The sequence below is a fragment of the Accipiter gentilis genome, chromosome 25 (assembly GCF_929443795.1).
Source record: "Accipiter gentilis chromosome 25, bAccGen1.1, whole genome shotgun sequence".
Taxonomy (NCBI): domain Eukaryota; kingdom Metazoa; phylum Chordata; class Aves; order Accipitriformes; family Accipitridae; genus Astur; species Astur gentilis.
In genome coordinates this window covers 20,822,606-20,836,926 of record NC_064904.1, presented here as the reverse complement: position 1 = coordinate 20,836,926, position 14,321 = coordinate 20,822,606, and the positions used below count along the sequence as shown (strand labels likewise).

At 48.7% G+C, this 14,321-nt stretch overlaps 2 protein-coding genes across 2 annotated transcripts; one reads left to right on the top strand and one right to left on the bottom strand.

Moving 5' to 3' along the window:
- Positions 1–1,732: 1,732 nt before the first annotated feature.
- Positions 1,733–2,314, bottom strand: RPS29 (ribosomal protein S29). Its single transcript, XM_049828619.1, has 3 exons — positions 2,181–2,314; positions 1,938–2,037; positions 1,733–1,853 (listed from the first exon to the last, which is right to left on the bottom strand). The coding sequence occupies exons 1-3, from the start codon at positions 2,240–2,242 to the stop codon at positions 1,845–1,847; spliced, it is 171 nt and encodes a 56-aa protein (XP_049684576.1). The 5' UTR covers positions 2,243–2,314; the 3' UTR covers positions 1,733–1,844.
- A 2,176-nt stretch (positions 2,315–4,490) lies between these two features.
- On the top strand, positions 4,491–13,616 carry LRR1 (leucine rich repeat protein 1). Its single transcript, XM_049828625.1, has 4 exons — positions 4,491–4,855; positions 4,964–5,062; positions 9,247–9,974; positions 12,615–13,616. Exons 1-4 carry the CDS (start codon positions 4,667–4,669, stop codon positions 12,865–12,867), a joined length of 1,269 nt encoding a protein of 422 aa, XP_049684582.1. The 5' UTR covers positions 4,491–4,666; the 3' UTR covers positions 12,868–13,616.
- Positions 13,617–14,321: the final 705 nt, after the last annotated feature.

The following is a 14,321-nucleotide window of genomic DNA, read 5'->3' as shown; positions in this document are numbered from 1 at the left end:
GCAGAAACCCTTGCAGAAGTCTCCTCAGTCTAATATTGCCTCAAGGCAAAGGGAAGATGGAAATCCTCTGAGCAAAACAGCCCCATACAGTTACCTTTTCATTTTTGTATCAGGCTTTATTAATTTATCTTATTTAGTGTCCCAGGATTAGCTATCCTTTCCCTGGAGCTAGCTGTGGGTTTTGCCACCTTGAAATGAAGCCATGGCAGCAGCTGTTAGGACAAGAACAACACATTTTCCCCCCTGATGTAGGTATTAACCCAGCTAGCTGCTTTAACTCACATTTGTTTTGTGTTACTTAGCAGGTATTTTTCCAAGTTTCATTAGCTTCAGATAATTCCTAAACCACCATTGCCAACTGATCACAGCAGCACACAGCTCAGCACAAGTTTACCCAGCCAGCAGGGAAAAAAGCAGCTCGCCGAGCTCCATGCTGTTACTGCCAACCCACAGCATTATCCCCACAGCCCTTCAGCTTTCCCTGCAAACACACTTCAAACCCCTGCTCAGCTGCCGCTTGTCCCCAGAGGTTCCTCGCAGGAAGTTTGACATTAAAGCTCACAGAAGGCCAAAAGTTGTGATGTCGGGCACTTAAGTGCTTCCAGCAGCTCAGTGCTGAGCTCACACTCTGCTTCCATCACCACAGAAACCAGAACAGGCTCTGTGACGGGAAGGTACAGCAGCACTTACGAAGGACAAGGGTACAGTACCCTCTTTGCTTCGGTGGAGGCTTCACCACCACACAGGATAAACACTCCAGCCACCAGGCCAGCCTGTAGGTTTGTCCCCATTCCCTCCTCACCAGCTCATCTTGTTCTGTTTAATAGCCTGTGGGACAAAAAAAGGCTATTAGGGATGCCCAAACTAGACACAGAGCAGTCATCTGGGAGGGATGAGCCCATTTGCCATTTCAGGCACAATCAGTAATCTCACAGAAGTGTAGCTTCAGCAGAGCTGCTCCAAAACCAGCCTGAAGAGCACAACAGCACCCAGACACTTTTTAATACCCTTAGAGAGAACCAGAAGGCTCATCTCCAGGCCTTTGGCACACTCAACAAGCATTTCTTTGCCCAACTCTCTTCATGCCTACCGTACTGCAACCTTTAAGCGGCTGGAGACCTCAGAAAATGCCAGATGAAGTGGAAGGGGTGCGTGGCTCCAACCATATTTTGCTTCCTTCAGGAGGAGGAGGTTCAGACTGCACACCACATTACACACACGCCCCAGCAAACACCTGCCACTAGCTCAGGATGCCTTCACCTTACCTTGTTTCGGCATCAGTTTTAACCTTCCCCACAGCCTGAAGCACTAGACCTCCTAAAAAGTGAGGAAGGCTTGGGCACAAAGTTTGAGGTACAGCACCGCACCAGAGGTGTTGCAACATCACCATTTTCTACATTAGCAAGAGCAGAGATTGCAAGGATCTGACTCGGGCAAGTCTGTCATGACTGGCAGCTGCACTCCAGCAGACCACCTGGCCGTTCACCTACCAGTCACTTTAAGCAGACCATTCTACTGCTCTGCTTGCAAACCTGAAGGCTCAGTGGCATCACACAAGCATCAGCACTCTTGAGGCCACCCGGTTTCACATGGGGAAAGCTAAGAACGGCAGGGCAAGCTCATTTAGGCCTGCCCCCAGTGCAGCACCCACCCCTCTGAAAGGGCCACTGCCAAGGAGCAGAGGCCCTGTAGCCATTAGAACCTTTACAAAAGGCAAATGCGCACACGTCAGTCGGGCAGAGAAACTATTTATTCAGCAGGGCTGCGCCAAGATGCTGCAGACGTGTCGGGGAGGCCAAGGGAAGCCCCGGAAGCTTCTGGCAACAGCCTCATCCTCCCGGCGCTCAGTCCAGCTGCAAAAGAGCGAGAAAAGCGAGAGTAGTCAGCGGGAAACAGCACACCCGCCCCTCCCGTCCGGCCCCGGTGCCGGCGCTCACCTTGATAAAACCGATGTCCTTGGCGTACTGACGGAAGCACTGCCGGCACATATTCAGACCGTACTTGCGAATGAGGCCGTGGCGGTTGGAGCAGACGCGGCTGTGAGGGAAGAAGGAAAGCAAGGCCGGTCAGGGCGCGTAATGGCGGCGGGGCGGGGTAGGGAGAAAAGGAGAGACCGAGGCAGCTGTGGCGGCCCAGGGGCCCCAAAGACCACCCGGACGGCCCTCGGGACGCGAACTGACCAGGAGCGGGAGCCCTGGCCGAATTTCCTGGGGTGGCTCCAGTAGAGCTGCTGGTGCCCCATGCTGCCTGCTGCGCGCCTGGCTGTGAGAGGAAGATGGCGGCGGGCGCATGCGCTAATCAACCCTGCCACGCATCCCGGCCTGCACCGCGACCGAGGCGGAAGGCGGCGCCTGCGCAGAAGCGTCCCCCGCTCAGCTCGCTCTCTCGCCCCCCCTCCCCTCCGCGGCGTGACGTCAGCGCCGCGGCAGCAGTAGAGGCGGCATCGCGGGGCGGTGAGCGCCGGGCGCGGTGGCGCGTGCCTGTAGTCCCAGCTACTCGGGAGGCTGAGCCCGCCGGATCGCTTGAGCCCAGGAGTTCTGGGCTGCAGTGCGCTATGCCGAGCGGGCGTCCGCGCTAAGGCCGGCATCAATATGGTGAGTCCCGGGGAGCCGGGGGACACCAGGTTGACTAAGGAGGGGTGAACCGGCCCAGGTCGGAGACGGAGCAGGTCAAAGCTCCCGTGCCGGTCAGTAGCGGGATCGCGCCTGTGAATAGCCACTGCAGCGTAGCCTGGGCAACACAGAGAGACGCGGGTTCCTTTTGCCGACGCCCGCTTTTGCTCGCCTCGCCACACCCGCTGCAACACGCAGAGGCGCCGGCTCCTTTCCACCGCCCCGCCACCGCCATTTCGCTCGCCACGACCCCCCCGCCGCTATACCGCCCCCTGCCGGACGGGCGCCGGCACCGCGGTCCACCCGCGCACGCCCCGCACCGACCCCTGCTGGCGGCCGGCGGCACCTCTGCTGTGTGCGCATGGTCCGATTCCAGAGGAAAAAATAAAAAAAGCGGGTTTCTAAAAATGAGATTGGAGAGCACGTTGTAAAAGCCTGACTCCTTAAAAAACAAATGTGGAGAGCCAATACTGAAAGGATCCACTGATTTTTTATTTTTTTTTTTACTCTCCTGACTCTGGTGAGTGCAGTGAAAACGGACTCCTCAGGCAGGGGCCGCTGGCACCAGCAGTGAGGGCGGTCATGCCTTCACCCGCCATGTCCCCTCACCAAACGGCATTGCCTTGCACCTTCGAGACAGGAGTTCTGTTATATTCTGTGGTATTATTCCCATTTCCACCACACCCTGGCTTAAAGCGACTCTTTCCCGGATGGTGACATTTCACTATCGGAGATTCCCAACCCGCCCCGTCTCTACCAATCCACTTTTACATCATGAATTCTTTAATTTTTCACATTTTTCACTTTATTGAATTTCTCCCTGTTACTTTGGTAATGAGTTTTTCATAAGCCCCCACGTTCTCCTGCCACAACATCTGAGCCACCTCTTACCCCCGGAGCAGGTGGACAATAAAGTGTCATGCTGGCATCTAAATCAACCAAATGCCAACTGCATGTCACAACAGATGAACGTGGCTTTTTACCCAACCTTGGTGTCTGAACACCGACGACTGTTCTTTCTGCTGGTGTTACCTGAGCCTCTTCTAGCACCAAACCTGCCCTTCAGCCAAGCCAGCACCGCCATGCTGGGGACAGGAGGCCATCACTGAGGTGATGCTCTGTCACTTGGCAGCCGTTTCTGCTGTCGCTTATGCCAGGCAGAACTTCAGAAGGAGCACTGGTACCTTTGCAAATGAACACGCAGAAGGATTTCTTGTAAAACTTGTGTCGCTCTGTTACGTACCAGAAATTGCCCATGGTGCTGGACCTGTGGCACAGAGCCACTCGCCCCGGTGAACAGCCATGTTTCACCACCAAGGCCGGGCAACCCGCCTGCCCCATTCCGTGTTCCTCACACGCTGGCCTGGGCTCCTCACTGCTGCCAGCACGGGCGGTGCACCGCACCTGGTGTCAGCCCCCGCTCACCGAGCCCAGGGGCCATGAGGGACCAGCGCGCCCACAGGCGTGCTCCCCCGTGTCCCTTCACACGCGCTGTCTCCTCAGTTCATCCATGTTCCCTCACACCCGCCGTCCCTCCAGTTCCCTCCATGTCCCCTCACACCCGCCGCCGGCGGCGGCTTTTCCCGCCGAGTCGAGAGGGGCCGAGCTGAGCCGAGTGGTGCCGAGAGGGGCCGAGCCGAGCCGAATGGTACCGAGAGGGGCCGAGCCGAGCCGAATGGTACCGAGAGGGGCCGAGCCGAGCCGAGTGGTGCCGAGCCGAGTGGTGCCGAGAGGAGCCGAGCCGAGCCGAGTGGTGCCGAGCGCCTCCTCTAGGGGGCTCCGGCGCACATCCCCGCGCTGAGGGCCCCTCGCTCGGGCTGCCGGCGGCTGCCGGTAGCGCCGCCCTCCCTTCCCGCCCTGCGATCCTCGTTCCGCCGGACGGTCCCTCGCCCCCTGACCGGCGACGGCGGTCGGTCGGTCGGTCGGTCTGCCTGCCTGCGGGAGTCAGGGGAGCCAGGCATCGCGGCTGGCGCCCGTGCGCGGAGAGGGCGGGAAGCCCCCGGGCGGTGCCGCCGCCCCGCTCCGCCCCTGAGCGGGGCCGTTGGTCGGCGGCGATGCGGCTGCAGTGTGAGGTGGAGGTGGTCAGCCGGCTCCTGCCCACCTGCGGGCTACGGGGCCGCGGCCGCGGTACCAGGGCCCTCCTCTCCCTCGGCCGTCCGCCCGGACGGGCTCGGGGAGGCGGCAGCGGCGGCGTTTACCTCATGGTGTGCACGGCGAGGGACCGGGTCGGTGCTCGCTACAAGGTGGGGATGGCGGCGCTGGGGAGGGGGAGGGGGGGGAGACCGGGGCCGGGGGCTGAGATGGGTCCCCTCGTCCCGCCGCGGCTGCTGAGCGCCCGGTGTGCCCCGTAGGTGCAGGAGAACATCGAGCGGTTCTTCACCCGGTTCGTGGAGGAGGGCAAGGCCACCGTCCGTCTGCGAGAGCCGGCCGTGGATGTCTGCCTCAGTAAGGTGGGTGCGGGGGTCGCGGCTGGCGGGACACCGGGGAGGAATCGGTGCCTTGCTGGAATCCGAGGGGGGTGTGGAGGGGGCAGGGGGGGTGGTTGGCCGGGGTCTGCTCCGCGACCGTGCTGGGTGGGCCTCAGTGGGTCGGTCTGTCTGTCTGTCTGCTCGGGGTCGGTGCCACAGGTCCCGTACGGCGACCGAGTCTTAACGGTCTTCTTGGACCTGCCACAGCCTTGGCGTAGGAGATGTAAACGAGGGAGCATGAACGAGTACGAAACGTCCTCAGCAGGCTGCAGCAAAAAGGGAAGTACATGCAAGGGCGCTCACAGGTTTTGCGCCAGGAAGGCTGGGCCCAGCTTCTTTGCAGGGCCATGTTCCGATTTTTCCCTCCTTCTGCTCCCCCTGGAGAAACAGCAGGAGCGGAAAAGTCCATTTTTCGTGTTGTTCTTCATCGCTTGTTTAGAGAAAACCAAAATTTTTCATTTCTCTGATACAACATCTTGCTCTTTGGCTGTAAATTCTGTGAAACAGTTACTGCTTATAGTCTTTCCAGTGAAAAAAAATTGAGAATACTCTTGTCTTAGTGGACAAGCAGTGTGCCCACTGTGATTTTTCAAAGCTGGAGACACGTGGTGTGGATCAGCGGTACAGGCACCATCTCACCTTAATGCTTAGCTGAGAGTAGAACTCACCAATGTATTTATTTACAATTTATAGGACATTTGGAAGCTGTAAAGTGTTTTTAGTAATGTTGAACTCGCAAAAAAAACCCCGCCACATGTATTAACGTGCAATTTTTATCTTATTAAGTTTTTTTCCTGTGCCTGTTGCAGAAGTCTTTTGTAGCCTTGTAGAAGAGGAAAGCGGGACAGCTTTTCTAAAACCTTAGAGTTAGGATGTGTAAATAAAAGCAAATAATATTGATGGCCTGTTTGGAAAATCATTTTGACTTTCTATTGCAACTGTGATTCTTTGGCCTGAAGGAGATCCTTTAATAATTTCAGTGATGTCAGACTGAGCAAATGTAATCATGAGTGGTGAAACTTACTCCTTCAGAAGCAGAACATTTTCTCAAAGGGCCTGTCTAGAGAGAAACGCACGGGGTGTGTTTAAACTGCAGCTGCAACAGGCACTGACAACGGTCTTGCCAGAGTGGAGTGGCGCTCGGGGCAGGCTGCAAGGTCTGCTTGAGAAACAAGGTGAATGAATCTGTACTCAGGACGGTGACATACTGAAAAGAAAACAAATATGACCCAGCAAGAAAGAAAAAGCACTTATCTTATTGGGTATAAGGCCCATAGCTGAATATAAGCCTGAATATAGTTGTGGTAGCCCAAGATTTTGCAGAATGTGGCACAGTGCTATGGTGATCTGGAAATACCTTGTCTGTCCAAGAGTGAAGGCTGTGGTGGTAAGGAAAGCAGCCTTAATTTGATGAAGAGAGCAGTTCGCCTTATAAGGGCTAAATAGAAAAGAAGCAGTGTGTGTGTCCAAATCCAATTAATTTTTTGTGTGTGTCAGAAGCAAATGTGCTCTGTATCTTGCAAAAAAAGAAAAGTCATGCATGTCGCATTAGATCCAGAATATCTTCTTGTTCTGCATCCTTTCCTCTGAACATTTCTGCTGAAGTGTGAGCAGTCAAAAAGTTTATCTCAGAGCAAGCAGGCCTGTTGTAAGAGGATCTATCTACTAGTAGTATAAAATTGGAGAGGAAAGGTCTGTCTCTTAGTGCTACAAGATCTAATTTAGACCATTTATAGGGCCTGTAAGGAAACCGTGTGATACACATTCTTTCCGTGTGGGTAGTAGTTCAGTTAACAACTACATCTGTTGTTTTCTGTATGATGAGATAGTCCACAGCGTTGTTAGACTGAAAACAAAGTCTCAACCAAATCTAATGAAACAGGAGTTAGAATAATGACCGGAGTTGCTCCAAGGAGGCTGGATCCTCGCTGCCCATTTTAACATAAGGCTCACCCTCATACTGTCAAGCTCCAGGATCAAATCCACTAAATTCTTCCAAAGCCAGGGATACCATATATTGCTCTTAAACGCTTCAAATCCGGAAACCCAATTTAACATGTTTGATAACTTTTCTGTAGTGTTTCTGCTAGTCTTTCATTGTTTCCTTACAGAAAGGCTTCTTAACTCTCAAAGATGGATAAAAGCTTTGTAGAAAAGAGATTTCCAGGTATGACTATACCGATTGCATGCAGCTACCATGCAAAATCCCACTCTTTGTACTCTGCCAGGCGGTGCAATCTGCTGCATTCAGCCACATCAGAAATTAAGTTGAGAAACATCGGTCTGGAACATTCAACCCTGAAGCAAAAATAATAAAGTCACTGTGTTGGGTTTTTTCCTTCAGCAAGCCTGTGCCTGCTGCGTTGCACACAAGGTCTGAAATCCGTGTAATCTCTGATTGCCTTGTCATCATTCATTTAGCTCTGAAACAAGAGACTTGTAAGGCATCAATGCAGATTAACCTCTTTTCCCAACATCTTTTCTGCGGTTGAGACTGCAGACTTGTGGCAGAAAATTGTGTCCTGAGCTCTTCCAACTAATTATTTGCTTTTTATTTTCTGAGATGTGTCTTGGTATTTTTCTCAATGTATTCAAGGTTTCTCAGCAACAGGTTTACAGATACTACATTGCCTTTATGAAGGTATTGTGGAGGAGATTTGATACAGAGGTATCTGTTGTGCCTCATGCTTTGAGAGCAAAGAAATATTGCCTGTAACTTAATTCTAATGTATAGTTATTTATTTTAGTTTGTCTTTTCAGATCTGGAGGGCTTTTTCTCCTTACTTCCAATTTTAGTCAGCTACTTATTACCCTCGGAACCATGACAAATCTGCCTGTAGTTAGAGGGAGTTCTATAGCTAAATGTTTTAGTTAGATTGGCTGAGATAATGAATGTTGGTGGTCTTGGATACAAAGGGTTTTGATGTGCAGCTTCCCCATCTCTGGAGGGCATCACATCAGGAGTTAAGAGACTAGGTGTGCATGGGATGCTGAAGGAAAACAACCATTTTAGGTTACTGATGCAGTCAAGTATGTTTGACTTTTATTGTCTTTATTTCTATCACATAAGCATCTGGAAGTCTCCAGGATCCTTGCTCTGTTGTGCTAGGTGCTTATAGCATATGTAAGCTAGTTCTGGACCCTCTAGAATTTGGTATAAACAAATACATTTAGGAGCAAAAAATTGTCTTTCAGGCACAGAAACAGGTGTCGCTAGGCTTGGGCAAGTTAAGCTGGGAACAGAGTGCAAACCTCTCGACTCTCAGAGCCATGCCAAAACTCCCAAGTTTGTTCTTTCCTGCAATGAGAGGTGACTTTTACTTGCATGGATGCATCATGCTTTTTATTTTAGAATTCACTTTGTAGCTTAGTGCCTGCCAGCTGCAGGTCAGCTTGAGTAGAGAGTTGCTGGGAAATTTAGAAGAGAAACATTTGGTCACCCTGTTATTCATAAAACTTAATTGTATCAGTACAACAGAGGTATCACAGCTTTCTTGACCTTTATTTAAAATACAGGTCATCTGATACTCCATTCATTTGACTCTCTGTCCTTTCTGCCATTATATTATATCCCACCTAAAGCAAAATTAGTCAGTTGTTTGCAGGACTGCAAATAATTATCCTCGTGTTTGATGCTGGCACAACCAACCAGAGCTGTGCGTGACCAGAAGCACTTACTTAACCTGCCTTGAAGCTTTCCACTTTCCTTTATGTTAAATTTAACCTCAGCTTCCATCCTTTTCCTTCCTTGCAACTTTCAGAAATGATTGCCTCAAGTTTTAGATCTCCGATTTCCCTGTTTGTGTTTCTTATAAACTGTGCCTTTGTTGTGTTGCAGGTTAGGAAGATCACAGGGCATCAGGCTTTTTTTCTGTACTTTATTTTCAGCTGTGAATTCAGTGCTTTGTTCCTTTTCTGAGTAATGCAGCGCAGTTTGTTTGATCTAGATTATTCAGAGAGGTCGTAACTTCTCATTCAAATTGCATGCCATTTGTTCTTAAATACTGTAAACAGCACGTCGACCTAATAAGCCAGAGTTGTTTCCCACTTCATTGCCCTGCTCAGTTAGTATCTCCTGATACATGTACAAAATAGTTCAGAAAGTGTTAGTACAAATAAGCACAAGAATAATGAACTTTTAATTCCACATTTGTGTTTCCCTGTAGGCAAATGCCAGCAATTTAAAGAATTTCCTTTCAGCTGTGAGACTGGCTCACCAAGGGACGGACATAGGAGCTCTCCCTCTCTCAACATTGGTACCAGCAAAGAACTCGGAAGTTGAAAAACCTAAGACAAAAATGATCATAACTTCAAGAAGGGACTATCCTCTCACCAAAAACTTTCCTTACTCCCTCGAACATCTCCAAGCCTCATACTGCAAGCTCGCTCGTATCGACATGCGTGTGCTTTGTTTGAAGAAACTCCGAAAACTAGACCTGAGCCATAATCATATTAAGCAGCTGCCAGCTACTATTGGTGATCTGGTCTGTCTTCAGGAGCTTAATTTGCATGACAATCACCTGGAGTCCTTCAGTGGGGCTCTGTGCAACTCCACCCTTCAGAAATCACTTCAATTCTTGGACCTCAGCCAAAACAAAATTAAAGCACTTCCAATTCAGTTTTGCCAGCTGCGAGAACTTGTTAATTTAAAGCTCGATGACAATGAGTTGATTAGGTTGCCATTCAAGATTGGCCAGTTAGGTCATTTACGCTTTCTGTCAGCAGCTCGGAACAAACTTCCTTTCTTGCCCAGTGATTTTAGGAAACTCTGTCTTGAGAACTTGGATCTCTTTGGAAATCCTTTTGAACAGCCTAATCCGCTTGTTCCCAACATACAACTGAAAATACCATTGACTTTATTAGAGTGTGCTGCAAGAGCAACCATAAATTACAGGTAAGAGTAGCATGATGGGTACCTTCCATTTCAAACCTGTGTAAACTTCCCTGATTTGGGTGTTTTTTTTTTTCCTGCCAGTGGCTATTGCTCTTCACCTATTAAGAATCATAAGGTTAAAGTTGCTTTGAATTCCATTTGTAAAATCTTGCCTTTGTTATACAGGATAACGCAGGTTCCCATAGTAAACTGATGACTGGGAAGCGTTTACAGAAAGATATAGATTGAAATGTTTTTATCCACAAAATGGGGGCGCCGTTAACATAATATTCTTGCCCAACCATGGGGAAAAGAGAATCGGTTCTACAATCCTGAACTACTTCTGGCATTTTGTATTGAGAAGCTTACATTACAGTGGATTTTGTGGCACGGATCATATTCTGTGTGGGGCTTTAGCTTGGAAATTGCTTTCAAACGTGGTTGCCCTTCATCTTGTGCTCACATTAAAGTATGCTAAAACTGTGTATAATACCCATTAGCCTGTCTCTGTCCCTTCCCATGTGAGAATAACGTGTTGGCAAAAGGTGACCTTCTACCATACAGCTCCTAGTTACAGTCACAGATTGGTCTGCCTCTGCTTTAGATGGGACCTTACCCAAGCTGAGCAGTGTTAGAAAGATAACGTAAGGTGGCATCTCAGAGGGCAAATGTCACGCTGAAGTTGGCATTACCTACTGCAGGCTTCTCCTGCCTTAGGTTTTCCTTGAGCTGTTAATTTCCTTTGGTGTTGGAGTGAGGGTGTTCTGTCTTATGCAGAGAAGCACAGTTCTGAGGTAACTTTAAAATTATTGTTTCACCAAGTAAACTTCATCCTTGCCAGGCTCCTGCTTCTTATCAGTTTTCTCCCCCCACGCCGGGTACATAGCTCCGCCTGCATGCCGCTGCCTGTGATCCTTTGGTACCAGCTGCTGCTACTCCCACCCTGTTCTGGGTGGAAAGGGAGCAAGAAGGTGGAAAAGTCACTGGTACGGAAAGGGGGTGAGAGACAGACAGACTTGAAGTGTTCCTAATCTACTTCTGTGCCCGTTCCTGCCTTGGGGGTGGGGAGTGCCCCATAAACCTGGGTTAATTGCTCGGAAGCCTGTGCTCAAGGTGTCCACAGGCACGCAGGGCACACCCTGGAAATGAGCTGAGCAACCAAATGTTCTGGCTCAAATCTTGCCCACTTCTGACCTTGCTGATTTTATTACAGTAATTAAACTCCACGCATCTCCTTTCCCAACTTTATATAAATTGCAGTGGTTTGGATATGAATATTATTAAGGCCTGTTTTTTTCTAGAGAATATAATCCCTCAACACTGGTCAGATATTGCTGCTCAGTTACGTTACCGGAGCACCTGAGGATACCTAGTCATTAACCCAGCCCCTGGCCCTCATGCAGCAGGCTTTAAGGAAATGGCATCACACAGAACAGAAAAGGCTTTCTGCTCCAGGAGTCTCAGTGGGGCAAGGGGCAATGGAAACAGTCCCCTTGCCCATGGGTCTGTGATTATTAGGAGACAGCATTGGTCAGAGTGGTCCTGATTATCTTAAACTGAAAAGAAAAAAGTCTAACAAGTGGGCAACAGACATTCTGTCTGATAGTCGCTGGAGGTGAGAATTAACAAAGAATGAGAAACAGGAGTGATGATGGGCTGTAAAAACCTTGAGAAAGGAAGAAAACAGAAGGAGGGAAGATGCGAAGGCAAATGTCTGGAAATCAGTCTTCATAGTGGCATTCTGGGCAAGTACCAGAGCTGTGATTATGCTTTTCCTGACCGGAAGAAAGGATGTCCTGAAATTGAGGTGGTGAAAAAAAGCCCATAGGAGTCTCAGCTATGTGAATGATGGTATGTAGAAGGAATTGGGAATATGTAGGTGTAGTCAGGATGTGAGTCAGTGAGACCTATTCTGCCAGTCTCGAGTGACAGCTGGGCACTGGGGATACTCATGCTTTGAAGTTAACAGGACAAAGTACTTCAGGGAAATTATTTATTTAGTCCCCCAAACACAATGCTGCTCTGCTGTGAATTTAACAAGAAGCAATTCTTGTTCCTGTCTCTGGATGTCATTATTGACACGATGGACAAAAAGAGCGGTATTTCAAGAGAACCTTAATTTATTGCCTGCAATGTAGTATGACTGTAAAAAGGCTTATTTTATCTCCTGTTTCCTCTGGATACGGTGTTTTTATGCTGCTACCACTTCTTCATGTTAGAGAGTGAGGAGTACATGGTGGGTGCTTTGTCAGGCCAGGATGAAATACAGTGATCTTCCTGGCTAATGTGAGGGAAGAGCAGATATGTGCCCAGTTGTCTCATTATTCTTAATCTTCTTTTTAATTCTCTAATTCTCTATCATTGTAATACAGGCTGTTATGATTTGTGTGAACTCCCTGGTTCTTGTTGCAGTGTCTTCTGGAGTTCAGGTCCTTGGTACTTAGCGGTCAGTAACATGGTTGCATGTTTTTAGTGACTGTCTTGGAAAGTGGTGTTTAATTCCTAACCAGTCCAATATTGCAAGCAGCAAAATTTCAAATTTGCCTTGTCTATGATCTCAGAAGGGCATTTCTTCCAACTGGTGCATATGGCGTGTCACTGTGTGTGAGTGACAGTGGTTAATTTTGTAGTGAATTCACACTTACTCCTCTTGTTCAACAGAATCCCTTATGGTTGTCATCTCCTTCCTTCTCACCTTTGTGAAGATCTGGAAGTGGCTAAAACATGCCAGTGCGGAAGTGCCTGTCTGAGCAGCTTCATTCAGATCACGGTGACCATGAATCTCCATCACGTAGCTCACACCGTGGTCCTCGTGGATAACATGGGAGGTACGGAAGCACCCATCATCTGCTACTTCTGTTCTCTAGACTGCTATTCCCAGTTCCTGGATCGGTACCTGCAGAGTAACGGGTGACTATTATCGGGCACAAAAGCTCTGCCTGAAGTTCTGTCCAGTGACAGAGGAGCCTGAAGTTGTTTTCTGCTTGTTACCCACACGTGCTGTCCTAGGGCATTCACTGCAGAGAGCAAATGTCAGTCTTGCAGTGAGGGGGCACTGTCAGCCTGATCTGGTGGCCTGACTCTTCCTCCACCACTAGAATCTCTCTTTGGTTGGAATAAAAAGCGATGCTTAGCTTGAATGAATCTTCCTTAGAATGCGTTTTGCTTTCTTTTTCCTATTACTATGACTTAGTTTGGAGTATCGCGACAGTTTGTTTTGTGGTGTAAGTGGTTTCTTCTTGCTAGGAGAAGGAAGGTATCAAACTGCTTTGCTTGCTTACACTTGAGGCTCTGAACTCTGCCCACAGAAGACGACTATGTTGACTTGTATCACTGGACTGGACTCTTCCCGAGTTGTTTACTGTAGAGCAACTTGGTAGGCTGCTATGAGAAGAAATTACGGTGTGAGCAGTTCAAAACTGGTCATGTCATTCCAGGTGCTTCTTTTTAACAAGTTCTGTTAACAGCATTGTCACTTCAAGCAGGGAGCAGCATTGCTGTTTTTTTACCAGAGCAAATGGTTTTTGGTTTTATCTCTTTGTGATACAAGAAATGTCTTTTTCTAAATATGTGACTTAAACTTTGTTTCTTAACACTCATGTTTTAAAGATTCTTGAATTGTTCACTGTGTCAACTTATTAAATTTTGAAACCCTTCTATGTACATGCGAATTGTGCTTTCTCTTAATGAGTTTTTCAGCCAGTGTATTCTAGGGATTAACTCCTGGCTTTTTTTCCTGGTGAAGGTACCAAAATACTTGAAAGAGTATCCACACACCCTTATTTCATGTCTTGTCAGCTGGTCCATGACTGGGGTGTTGAAACAGCATGGACCAGAAATCCCTTGAGAAGTCTTTAGGTGTCCCATGCCCTGGAACACGTGATGCCTTGGAGGGAGCACATTACACTGTTATTTTTGAAGCAGTATTGACTGCCCGAGAGTGAATTACACACTGGGCATCTCTTTGGGTGATAGGTAAGTGCACCGCTGTGGCAGTTATATGTAGTTTCAATGGGAAAACAAGACAGCTGTAGTTACTGAGTGCAGAAATGATCTAGACTAGGCTTCAAGAGACCGCTAAATGCAATGTACAGCGTGAGGAGCAGCCTGAAAGGCAGCAGCAGGCTTTGGAAGAAGGTACTGGCTTGCAGGTATCACTTTACGTCTCCTATGCAACCTTCATCCACATTTTAAAAATCATCAGTTTCAAACCCTTTACTAATCTGAGACATTCAGAGCAGAAATAAATATTGAAACATGCCTACTGAACGGCTTTGCTCTGACAAGGCCAAGAGATGCATTTTCCTGTGGAAGAGGAACCTTTATTCTAGAAATATTGTCGTTAAAACTTTCTGCGAATGTCAGAAT